This window comes from Natrix helvetica, assembly GCF_964273705.1.
Source record: "Natrix helvetica genome assembly, chromosome: 2".
Classification (NCBI taxonomy): Eukaryota; Metazoa; Chordata; class Lepidosauria; order Squamata; family Natricidae; genus Natrix; species Natrix helvetica.
The window spans coordinates 273,400,319-273,413,713 of NC_138552.1; the positions used below are offsets into that span (position 1 = coordinate 273,400,319).

At 41.6% G+C, this 13,395-nt stretch overlaps 1 protein-coding gene and 1 long non-coding RNA gene across 7 annotated transcripts in view; one reads left to right on the forward strand and one right to left on the reverse strand.

The window, feature by feature from the left end:
- Positions 1 to 13,395, reverse strand: part of ELN (elastin) — a 121,797-nt gene that overhangs the window by 54,688 nt on the left and 53,714 nt on the right. For all 6 annotated transcript variants that reach the window (XM_081942412.1, XM_081942411.1, XM_081942410.1 and 3 more), the window contains exons 3-7: positions 11,627 to 11,659; positions 9,560 to 9,592; positions 7,825 to 7,896; positions 2,708 to 2,911; positions 1,054 to 1,089 (exon numbers count right to left, since the gene is read on the reverse strand). In XM_081942412.1, the coding sequence (XP_081798538.1) occupies positions 1,054 to 1,089; positions 2,708 to 2,911; positions 7,825 to 7,896; positions 9,560 to 9,592; positions 11,627 to 11,659 (378 nt within the window). The remainder of the gene's footprint in view (positions 1 to 1,053; positions 1,090 to 2,707; positions 2,912 to 7,824; positions 7,897 to 9,559; positions 9,593 to 11,626; positions 11,660 to 13,395) is intronic.
- The window catches only part of LOC309386721, a 346,606-nt gene that overhangs the window by 20,262 nt on the left and 312,949 nt on the right, over positions 1 to 13,395 (forward strand). The window lies entirely within an intron of this gene.

Consider the following 13,395-nt stretch of genomic DNA (forward strand, 5'->3'; position numbering starts at 1 on the left):
TCTCCTCTTCAAGCAGGAGATCCAGTTGATTTCCAGATTGTGTTCCAGTTCTGTTTGGAGAAGTGCAATCCCATGCAGAAGTAAACATGGAAAACCAACAGAGCCAGAGGCCATAAAACTCAAGCCACTCAAAACTTGCTTGCATTGGGCAGAAGATTAAATTGCGCAATACTCTTAATCAAGTCAGTTAATGGATGAGTAATTTTACTGTGCCCTGATATGTATCATGAGCCCGGTCTGTTTAGCTGGTTTCTGGTTGCAAACTTAGAAAATGGATTAATTCAGTGGGCAGGTTAAATATGTAGTAGGAAGTCAGCTACTTAGATAGGAATAAGGCCCACAAAACTGAGTAAGACCACCTTTTAACCAAATATTCTTAAATACTATATGAACTAGTCAGTTCATACTATTCAATGGGGTTGTTTCTCATCCACTGAAGATTGTTGATTGCTGTTTTATTTAGAATTGGGTCCTTTTGGCCCCTTTTGACTATTTTTGATGAAAAAAAAGACTGCTTGTTAGCTGCCAAACAACCCCCCCCCATGTAGAAAAAATAGGTAAGTAATGATATTATCCCTAAACCAAATGTATTGTTTACACCAAAACACTAGAATGTAATAGAATGTAATGTAATGTAATGTAATAGAATAGAATAGAATAGAATAGAATAGAATAGAATAGAATAGAATAGAATTCTTTATTGGCCAAGTGTGATTGGACACACAAGGAATTTGTCTTTGGTATACAGTACTGCTATTTTTCTGCTATTTTCATCACAATGTTAGGTTCTTCTATTTGTTTGAAAAGACTATTAGTTTCCCAGATGGACATGGAGTGGAAGTAATGTTTTAAATGAAAGACAAAATGTTGTTCCTCTAGACTCCACTGTGATTAGCCACCTAATCCTATAAGTCAGAGAGCAAAAGAGGAATCCCACATTATACCTTCAGTTTTCATAGCCCACTTACTCTCCCAGCTAATTAACGTGTTATTAAAATTCAGAACACTCATCCTTATTTGAGCTGAAGTTTCTTGGAGCAACTGCTGACCTACCAGGGATTTTCCCAGGCTTGGCTCCAGTACCAGCACCTGTGGGAGCAAAAGAGACCAGTAGTTGATACAGTGCAAAAGCCTCAAGTCCAGCATACATATTTGTCTCTCTCTCTCTTTTTTTTTTTTGCTGTGGTCCAACCCCACCATCCCCCCAAACAACTCCAGATGCAAAAAGGAAATGTTGCTAAGTAGTAGTGCAAAGGTGCTTTCTGTTGGATCGTGCAGTCTTTGTGAGATTATGCAAGTCAAAATCAGGAAAAGTATTTCAAGGGTTAGTTAGAAAGGATTAATTTATTTTGGCCTAAACAAGTTAAAACATGACGGGCTATGGAGCAGAATTTAACCGGCCATGATTTCAATGGGTATTTAATGAGCAACTTTATTTCATTTTATTTCTTTATTAAACTTATATACCGCCCATGTCATTCAGAAAAGTGACTCCGGGTGGCTTACAGTTAAAAATCATAAACATTAAAATATTAAAAACATTAAATACAACACTGAAGGCAAGAAGCACAAAAGGAAAAATTAATATGCCTCTCGGTTAATCCACTAACCAATTCCAATGTTGAACGACCCCCAATGCTATTGTTCTTTTATTATTAAACTCTTAAGATGAGTTTACAATAAAAAAACATTACTGCAATTTGCATAAACCTATTAAACCTATTAAACAATTCCCAACAGAGCAAATCCAAGGTTGGTAGGCTGAGATGCATGGGAAGAATTCTGGAATGTGATATGAAGATTGCCTCATCTGCAATCACTGATTATTAGATTTCTGAAATCCTTTTAAAAAAAGCTCTCTAAACATGGCATATTAACATCATCAAGTTGGGGATGCTAACATGCCATGTGTCTTCTGTCTATTCACCCCACTGACAGATGAGAAATTTCAGAGGAGTTAGCACTTAACAGCAATCCAATTGATAATATAGAACAGCCGCCCGTCTCCAATTCCAGTAGTTCTTTTAAAAGAAGAAGAAGTAATTGGAGGTAGATGGCTTTTCCAGGGCATCATGATTATTTACACATAAAAGGTCGCTTCAAATAGCATGCTTAACCAAGTCACTTTATGTCCTAATGGCAGCTTAGATAGTGTCTACTTTTGTAAGCTCTTTGGTGATTTAGCGTGTTTTGTGAACACAGACTTTTTGATTATATAACTTAGTGTATTGTTCTATTGTGGAAAGGTTCTTTATTTAAATGGTCATTTTCCCCACAACAGTACAAAAAACGAGAAATTCAGTGACCAACTTTACAGAGGCATCTGGTGGAAACCACCACAATGCCGTTGCACAATGACCCAAAATAATGCAAGTAGATATTTTATATTACAGTATTTCCAAGATGGTGTCATGATACACACAATACCACTTCCTCTCTCCTTGCCCATGACCAAGACAAGCACTGTATGTGGGGGAATGGAGCTATAGTGGAGAATTTTGGTTTCATTGTTTCCACCCCACCATAAATTGCTTTTGTAACTTGATAAGCAAAGTCAAGAGACCGTACCTCCAACTTTCTCCTAGTTTGAATCATGTGATTGGAAGAAGTTGACATTGGACTTACTGGACAACCATTCTTATTCAGAGCTAAGATTTTTGGGTGCAGAAAGGTTGACAATATAATCACTCCAGGTTAATAGACCTACCAGGTAATCCGCCCACACCAGCTCCAGGTAGACCTCCACCTCCACCTCCAGGTACTATACCAAAGCCACCTCCAGGTAGTCTGACTACTTGTCCAGGTAGTCCGCCTACTCCACCACCAGGTAGTCCGCCTACTCCACCACCAGGTAGTCCGCCTACGCCACCACCAGGTAGTCCGCCTACGCCACCACCAGGTACACCAAGTCCTGAAGATGATAAAACACACACTTATTGAGGTTTGAGGACTAGGTTGGTGTTGGGATGAGGTTAATGATTCCCTTCTATCTAGACTTCTTATATCTAAGGGAGGTGATATGGTTTAGAAATAGGAAATAGGAATATAAATAGTAAATATAAAAAGTTAAAAAAGTAAAAAAAATATTTAGGATGACAGAAAATAGAATTTGCTGCTCCCACAGGAGTACTCTTCTCACTGTTTGCCCACTCACACAAAGACAAAGAAGAGTTTTGTGAGAAGGGATAAAGAAAACATGAAAAATCAAGTTCTAGGGCATTATTTGAGGGAATTAAAGATTGTTAGAAGTAAAAGGGAGGAAAATAAAATTGGTTTATTTGATCGAGGCTAAAATAGATAAGCTGTATCTCTGTTAACCTTTAATGGAATTTTGCTGGCATCAGAAATGAAATGATGAGGTTTTTAAGGATTTATTTATAGATAAGAAGTGGGAAATAGGAAGAAGAGATCATTTGCTATATTTTAAGAGACATTTTTAAGAGACAATTTTCCCAAGTTTTTCTTGTACGGCATCTTCTATTCCCCCCCCCCCCTTGTTTCTTTGGTTTGAGTTAGGTTTTTTTTGTTATAAATGATCATCTGAAGAAGCAGAAGCAGAGGAAGAGGGAAGAAGAGGAGGAGTTGGGACAACACCATTCATGGGGAGCAATCATAGGAAGTTTCCTCTAAGGCAGGGGTGTCAAATTCAGGCCCGGGGGCCGAATCTGGCCCGCAGGGTGTTTAGAGCTGGAAACAATGAAGGATTGGCCCACAGTGCCTCTACCAGTAAAAACAGAGCTCAGGAGGCCTGCACGTGGCCCTCCCAAGCTCCGGCTTTGCTGGCAGAGGGTGCCAGGAGGCTGTCACAGCTGAAAACAGAGCTTGGGAGCCCATTTTCGCTGGCTGAGTGCTCGGGCCACCATAAGCACCCTCAACACAAGGGACGTCGAGCTGGCCATGCCCACCCTGCCCACGCCCACTCCGGTCCCCTGAGGTTAAACACAACCCCGATGCAGCCCTCAATGAAATTTGAACCTTCCTGAAGCTAGGATTGGAGCTGCTGGAGAGAAGGAGGGGGTGAGTCACAAGACAAAGACACTGAGGTGGGGGCCCTTAAACTCCATATCATTTGAACCTTCCTGAAGCTAGGATTGGAGCTGCTGGAGAGAAGGAGGGGGTGAGTCACAAGACAAAGACACTGAGGTGGGGACCCTTAAACTCCATATCATTTGAACCTTCCTGAAGCTAGGATTGGAGCTGCTGGAGAGAAGGAGGGGGTGAGTCACAAGACAAAGACACTGAGGTGGGGACCCTTAAACTCCATATCATTTGAACCTTCCTGAAGCTAGGATTGGAGCTGCTGGAGAGAAGGAGGGGGTGAGTCACAAGACAAAGACACTGAGGTGGGGACCCTTAAACTCCATATCATTTGAACCTTCCTGAAGCTAGGATTGGAGCTGCTGGAGAGAAGGAGGGGGTGAGTCACAAGACAAAGACACTGAGGTGGGGACCCTTAAACTCCATATCATTTGAACCTTCCTGAAGCTAGGATTGGAGCTGCTGGAGAGAAGGAGGGGGTGAGTCACAAGACAAAGACACTGAGGTGGGGACCCTTAAACTCCATATCATTTGAACCTTCCTGAAGCTAGGATTGGAGCTGCTGGAGAGAAGGAGGGGGTGAGTCACAAGACAAAGACACTGAGGTGGGGACCCTTAAACTCCATATCATTTGAACCTTCCTGAAGCTAGGATTGGAGCTGCTGGAGAGAAGGAGGGGGTGAGTCACAAGACAAAGTCACTGAGGTGGGGGCCCTTAAACTCCATATCATTTGAACCTTCCTGAAGCTAGGATTGGAGCTGCTGGAGAGAAGGAGGGGGTGAGTCACAAGACAAAGACACTGAGGTGGGGGCCCTTAAACTCCATATCATTTGAACCTTCCTGAAGCTAGGATTGGAGCTGCTGGAGAGAAGGAGGGGGTGAGTCACAAGACAAAGATACTGAGGTGGGGACCCTTAAACTCCATATCATTTGAACCTTCCTGAAGCTACCCTAGATGAGTTCAAATCACCAGGACCGGATGGATTACACCCCAGAGTTCTGAAGGAACTAGCAGACGAGATCTCAGAACCACTGAATTATATCTTTCAGAGATCCTGGAACACTGGGGAACTACCAGAGGACTGGAAAAGAGCTGATGTGGTTCCCATCTTCAAAAAAGGGAAAAAATTAGATCCAGGAAACTACAGACCTATCAGCCTAACCTCAATACCAGGAAAGATTCTGGAAAAAAATAATCAAGCAACGAATTTGCGAACACCTAGAAGCAAACAAAGTAATAGCCAAAAGCCAACATGGATTTGTCAAAAACAGATCATGCCAGACTAATCTTATTGCATTCTTTGATAATGTGACAAAATTAGTGGACCAGAGGAATGCCGTTGATATAGTTTACTTGGACTTCAGTAAGGCTTTTGATAAGGTAGACCATAACCTACTACTAGATAAAGTAGAAGAATGTGGGTTAGACAGCATCACCACCAGATGGATTGGTAACTGGCTGACCAACCGCACTCAACGTGTAGTTCTCAATGGAACTGCATCTACATGGAGGGAAGTATGCAGTGGAGTACCCCAAGGCTCTGTTTTAGGCCCAGTACTCTTCAACATCTTCATCAATGATTTGGATGAGGGAATAAATGGGGAACTCATCAAATTTGCAGATGATACCAAGCTGGCAGGAATAGCCAACACTCCAGAAGATAGGCTTAAGATACAGAAGGATCTTGACAAACTTGAACATTGGGCACTATCTAATAAAATGAAATTCAATGGTGAAAAGAGTAAGGTTCTACATTTAGGCAACAAAAACGGAATGCACAGGTACAGTATAGGTGATACCTTACTCAGTAGTAGTAACTGTGAAAGGGATCTTGGAGTCCTAGTGGACAACCATTTAAATATGAGCCAGCAGTGTGCAGCAGCTGCCAAAAAAGCCAACACAGTTCTAGGCTGCATCAACAGAGGGATAGAATCAAGATCACGTGAAGTGTTAATACCACTTTATAATGCCTTGGTAAGGCCACACTTGGAATACTGCATTCAGTTCTGGTCGCCACGATGTAAAAAAGATGTGGAGACTCTAGAAAGAGTGCAGAGAAGAGCAACAAAGATGATTAGGGGACTGGAGACTAAAACATATGAAGAACGGTTGCAGGAACTGGGTATGTTTAGCTTAAGAGAAAGAAGGACTAGGGGAGACATGATAGCATTATTCCAATATCTCAGAGGTTGCCACAAAGAAGAGGGAGTCAAACTATTCTCCAAAGCACCTGAGGGTAGAACAAGAAGCAATGGGTGGAAACTAATCAAGGAGAGAAGCAACTTAGAACTGAGGAGAAATTTCCTGACAGTGAGAACAATTAATCAGTGGAACAGCTTGCCTCCAGAAGTTGTGAATGCCCCAACACTGGAAGTCTTTAAGAAGATGTTGGATAGCTATTTGTCTGAAACGGTATAGGGTTTCCTGCCTAGGCAGGGGGTTGGACTAGAAGACCTCCAAGGTCCCTTCCAACTCTACTATTGTATTGTATTGTATTGAAATGGAGTTTGACACCCCTGCTCTAAGGGCAGGAAATACAATGCAATGGCTTCTGTTCATGTAGTCCTTGACTTATGACTATAATGGAGTCTGCCCAATACAGTTCAAGACATTCATAAAGTGGGTCATCAGACGAACGGAGCCAATTTTACAACCATTTTTGTGGCAGTTGCTAAGTGAACTCTACGAATGTTAAGCAAACACATTGGTCCCCAAGGGACATTTTTTGCTAAAAACTGCAAGCAAAGTCTAGTCTTCGGCAAAATTGTCATAATCCTGGTCATATGACCGCAGGTTTTGGCAAGTGGTCATAAGCGTAGGCCAGTTGCCAAGTACCCAAAATGTGTTTATGTGACCACAAGGGGGAAGTTTGGAACCAAGTTGTAAGTACCTTCTGTTCGTTAAGTTGAGAATTAATTATATCAAGAACCACTAAGAGTTACCATCTATAAACCAAGATGGGGAAAAGGCAGGTAAAAAAATGACCTTTTAAGAACAAGAGAGTGATATACAAGCCAATAAAGGTAAAGAGGAATTAAATAGACCTTTGCTGGGTTGGCAGGGGTTTGCGAGAACCTCTAGCTAAGATTCTGTCCAGTTCGGAGAACCCCCAAATCCCACTCCTGGCTGGCCCTGCCCACCCCTCCCCTCCCCTCCCAGGAGTCCCCATGCAGCCCATTTTGGATGCAGGTAAGTGAAAGGCGTGGGTGGAGGCTCAGGGGGGGCTAAAAATGGCCTTACTGGAAGTTTGGGAAGGCTAGAAATGGACCCGTTTCCAGCCTTAGAGGGCCTCCAGAGTTTGGGGCAGAAGTGGGTTTCTACTGGTTCGGACCAGTTCGGCGAAGTAGGTAGCAATTCGGCCTGCTAACCCCCCCAAACCGGTTCTCTCGGTGGCGCCATAATCGGCACCATCTTGTTTTTTGCTGCTGCGCATAAGCTTTTTTCCAGTATTGTGCATGCGCGCGTAGCGCAGCACATCCCTGAGCAAAACGGCAGTAGCAGCAGCTGGAACCTACCCCTGGCCCGGGGAGGCCGATTTTGCCCTCCTGGAGGCTCGAGAAAAGCCTCTGGAGCCTGGGGAGGGCAAAACCTCCCCACTGTGGAGCAGGAGCCTGACTAGGCCACGCCCACCATGGCCACGCCCACCCAGCAACCGGGCAGAGAACCCCTTGCTAAAATTTTTGAAGGCCATCCATGATTTTTGCCCAAGTCTGGTCTGTGGCAAGACGAAATGGAATCAGAGTACTGAACATGAGGTCAACGGGGAACAGCAACTTCGACTTACCAGCTTTAGCAGCGGCTTTATAGGCTGCAGCAGCAGATCCAGCAGGGTAGGTACCTCCTGGATATAGGCCACCTGTAAAAAAAAAAAAAGCACAATTTTTGATGGGAACAATTGTGTGTGTCAATTGTTTAACTGGGAAGCCCCAGTTGAGTTGGCTCTCTGTATCTAAGCTATGGGTTATTGAGCTGTGACTTACTGAATAAACCCAAGCTGTGACCCAATGCAAGGTTAGCATTTCAGAGATATTTCCTTACCAGATTCCTCAATAATGGCAAAAGCTTCTAATGTGCTTGAAAAGTTTTTTTTAAAATTCAAGGAGATCTTCAGAGATGTGTCTGCCTTGAAGGTAGCCCACGTGGAACTGCATAGCTTAGTCACACATGGGCAGCTGAGCACAGAAGATGTTTTATGACCTTTTGTATTATAAAATGTTTTATAATTTGTGGGTCATGTTTTATAAAATTTGTCCAAATTTCAATTCCATGGCAGTCATGGGTCCCAGGTCCTGGACACTTTCTGTAAGTTATTTGAGGTACTTTGGTTGAAAACATTTTGCCCTAAACCATTTCATCTAATTAAAGGTTATGGCAACTGTGTAGGTCAGTGGTAGTCAACCTGGTCCCTACCACCCACTAGCGGGCGTTCCAGCTTTCATGGTGGGTGGTAGGGGTTTGATGTAACTCTGCTTTATAAATTTTATAAAGTAGAGTTGTTTCCCTACTTTATAAATCACTATTACTGTGGGCGGTTAGAAAATTTTACTACTAACAGAGATACAAAAATGAGTGGTAGGTATAAAAAAGATGGTGTAGGTAATATAATACAATATAATGTGTACATATACGGAATATATTATATACAGAATATTTATATGCTGTTTGTGTTATATCAGTATACAAAGTGAATCTATTCCCCACAATATTGTTTTTTTGATAGACTGTCTGTATATTTATATGCTGCTTGTGTTATAGTATACAAAGTGAATCTATTCCCCACAATATTGTTTTTTTGATAGACTGTCTGTATATTTATATGCTGCTTGTGTTATAGTATACAAAGTGAATCTATTCCCCACAATATTGTTTTTTTGATAGACTGTCTGTATATTTATATGCTGCTTGTGTTATAGTATACAAAGTGAATCTATTCCCCACAATATTGTTTTTTTGATAGACTGTCTGTATATTTATATGCTGCTTGTGTTATAGTATACAAAGTGAATCTATTCCCCACAGTATTGTTTTTTTGATAGACTGTCTGTATATTTATATGCTGCTTGTGTTATAGTATACAAAGTGAATCTATTCCCCACAATATTGTTTTTTTTGATAGACTGTCTGTATATTTATATGCTGCTTGTGTTATATCAGTATACAAAGTGAATCTATTCCCCACAATATTGTTTTTTTTTTTGATAGACTGTTGAAGTAGAAGAACCTACTAGAATCCACAGAATCTGGAAATTCTGGAAGTTGTAATCACAATAGACTTACAGATTGTAGTAGGTGGGTTTGACTCCTGTTGACTTCATGTCTGTGTCTTTTCTTGCAACAGTATGGAATTAATTTGCTTTTGTCCTTTTTTTTAGAATGGGTTTTCAACTTCCTGATCTAGTCTACACCCCTGTTGGTTTCTGCTTACCGTAGCTATTTGGGCTCAACTACGGTTGGCTAGATGCAGGTTGAGCAACCTGTGAGGTTGAAGTGAAGCCTAATTAGTTGAGACAATGGCTCACCTGTTCCTCCATGTCCACCTCCAATGCCAGCTCCTGTGGAAGAACATCAAAAAAGAAGCAATTTTTCTCAGTCCCTTCTTGAAGATCAAGGCTTTTACGGTAGGTTCCTCAGGATGCACATCCTTCTGGAAAGTCAATATCTCTGCTGGCCTTATCTCAGCAGTGCAGCAGAACGGATGCTGGGATAGCAGCCATTACCCCAGTGACAAACTTTCTTCTCCAGCATAGAAGCGTGCGTGGGCATGCAATACATGAATGCAATTCCTTTTCTAAACAATGTTTGTCTATTCCAGGGACCACCTGCAACTCTGGAGAATAGATTAGGCTGAGAAACCTTGCCTGGGAGTATTTCAATAATACTATATTTCCACTCAACCATTTCTTCAAAAGCCAACTTAAAAATAAATCTGTAACTCTCTTTGTGACTGCCAAGTTCACAATGAAAAAAAAAGAGCCAAAACTATTTCTCTGCCTGAGTTGCCTTGGATCCTTAGATTCTCTCCAGGGGTGGGTTCCCGCTGCCGCTACTGCTGGTTTGCTCATGCGCCCACATGCTTTGCATGCCTTGCATGCTTTGCGCTCTTTGTGTGCTTTGCGTGCATGCGCAGGGCAACAAAAATTGCTCTGCACATGCGCAGAAGGCAAAAACAAGATGGCGGCATCCATGGCGCCACCAAGAGAACCAGTTCGGGGATCTGGCAGGCCTGAGTCACTGCCAATTCCAGTGACTCAGGCCTTCCAAGTTACTACTGGTTCAGCCGAACTGGTCTGAACTGGTAGGAACCCACCTCTGATTCTCTCACCACCCTTGTGTTTACAGTACTGTACACAAAGGAATCTGGCAATTTCACTCCTCCTTTTCCTCAGGTTACTGAGGTGAGATGCAAAGCAGGAAAACTACCATTCCTCTTATAGGACCTTTTAGATGGTTGTGGCAGCTGAGGTTGAACACCACAGAAGTATGGCAGTGATTCAGAAGTGGTGCAAACTCTTCATGTAGAAGTCTGGATCAGTGCACTTCATGGCAGTCTTATTTATGTATGTATTTATTTATTTTCCTTGACTATTATTTTTTAGAAGTAACTCAAGGCAGAGAACATACATCATACTCCTTCCTCCTCTTATTTTATCCACACCAACCCTGTGAGGTGGGTTGGCCTGAGAGAGAATGCCTGACCCAAGGTCACCTCGTTGGCTTTCGTACTCAAGGCAGGACTAGAACTCACAGCCTCCTGCTTTCTACCTCGGTGCCTTAACCACTAGACCAAACTGGCTCATTTCCAACCAGATTTCTTATGAGCCAACTAGGCAACTGTTGACTTTTGCAGCTTTTTGGAAATGCCACTTAGGCTAGTAGACAGGCATCACCACCAAGGTATGACTATGAATTTGATCATTATCTGTCAATTGTGATAGAATCATAGTTGGGAGGATCCCTAAGGATTACTTAGGCCAAATCATTCAATTTGTAGGAAAATAAATTTAAGCATCTGGGAGAGGTGGCTCTCCAGCCTCTTCTTGCTCCAGAGATGTAAAACAGACTCCATGAGTAGGTTGTTCCCCTGTTGTATAGATTTTACCATCAGGAGTATCCCCCCACCCCCGCTTTATATATTTTCCTTTGTATTTCTTAAAAGGTAAAGGTTGCCCTCACAGATTTGTGCTACTCGTTCCCTACTCTAGGGGGCGGTGCTCATCTCCGTTTCAAAGCCGAAGAGCCAGCGCTGTCCGAAGACTTCACCATGGTCACGTGGCTGGCATGACTAAACACCCAAGGTGCACGGAACGCTGTTACCTTCCCACCAAAGGTGACTCCCATTTTTCTACTTGCATTTTTACATGCTTTCGAACTGCTAGATTGGCAGAAGCTGGGACAGTAATGGGAGCTCACTCCGTTACATAGCACTAGGGATTCGAACCGCTGAACTGGATACCACCAAATTCTAGCATTATCAGAGAGGAAGAAGATATGTTCATTTGCTCCACTGTATGTATTATTTTTCAAAATAGCATTATTTTATAAGCAAACCCAGCAAGGAATCTTGTTCTACTCTGTTAGAGGCTTACCTGTGCCACCTAGGCCTCCGATGCCAGCTGTTCCTGCAGAAAGCAAGGATTTTAAACAATTCTTAGTCATTTCAATAAAGCGTATAAAACACTAGCCCCAACCATGATATTATATTAGTTGTTTCCCCCCCACAAGTAGGAGTTTTGAGCCAAGTATGTTCATATCTGTATTGTGCAGTTCCCACTTAAGGGAATATGACAAAGCATTCTGAAAAATGCTTTTTAAAAGAAATTGGGCATACATAGATTTGTTTATCCACTAATAACATCCTTAATTTCGTGAAGAAAAGAAACAGCACAATAGGGCAATAACTAAGGCAAGGAAGGGAAATGAGCTTGCAGATGGTTTTTGGATAAAAGGATAAGTGCAAACGAATTGCCAATGAAAGCAAGATGAGATCACACAGTGATTTACATTTTGTAAGTGTTCCCCTGTGATCTTTTCAAACTCTCCAAAGTGAAGAAATAAGAAGGCAGAATCTGTCTGGATAGAAGATCATGAGAGATCCCCTACCTCCACCCCTTGTAAAATACCAGCATTGTTATGAACCTATTTTATAAATGCATAATTGGTGCAAAGTGAAGATTTTAATCTATCTAGGGAATATCCCCTATATTCTAAGGCAGATATGGAAAAATGCATCCTTGAAACATTACAGAATGCCATTATTTATAGTGAATGCATCTAGATCAGTGTTTCTCAACCTTGGCAACATTCATATGCATGTACCTCAACTCCCAGAATTCCCTAACCAGTGATGCTGGGCTTAACAATTCTGGGAGATTGACACTTAAGATAAAAGTAAAGGAAGAAACAGAATATTTTTTTAACATGGGATACATTTTACCAATGGTTAACTAACAAAAACAGAGATTAGAATTTAAAAAGGATTCAAAGAGATAATAAACATCTGTATTGAAAATATTGCAAGATGGATAAACTAATTGTTTTACTATTTTATGATTAATATTGATATGTTTATTAAGATGATTATGGTTATTGTTGTAACTTTACTTAACATTAATTATGCCCAGACAACACGCTGTTCAGATAGTTATGGATTTTTTTGTTTTTAATGGAAGAAATGCACCAATAAAACATATATTTAAAAACAAAAAGAATTCTGGGAGCTGAAGTCCACACATCAGAAGGCTATAAACCAGGGGTGTCCAAACTTGGGAACTTTAAGACTTGGGGACTTCAACTCCCAGAATTCCCCAGCTGGCTGGGGAATCCTGGGAGTTGAAGTCCCCAAGTCTTAAAGTTCCCAAATTTGGACACCCCTGCTATAAACTTTCACTGATCAAGAGGATAGATGGTGGCCCTCTGAAACACCAGTCTCCACATTGAGCTATGTGATATATTTTTTTATAATATCAGAAAATGCCTAAGATATTATGATTTGTTCTGCAATCTCCTGCAACATGTATAAATAGACTATTCTAACATTTCCATCCCATTTTTTTTGTAGTGGAAAACTAAGAAAAATACCGTATTTTTCAGAGTATAAGATACACCTTTTTGCTTCACAAAAGAGGCTGAAAATCTGAGTGCGTCTTATACACTGAATACAGCATTTTTTTGTGTCCCAAAACCCCACCACCTTCACCAAAATGGCTGTGCATAGCCTTTAGGAGGCCTCCAGAGTGCTCCTGGGGGCTGGGAAGGGCAGAAATGAGTGAAAAATGGGCTGCTTTTTCCTCAATTTTGCCTCCCCCAGCCCCCAGAAGCACTCTATAAGTTGACAAATCTATGCATTTGACAAAAA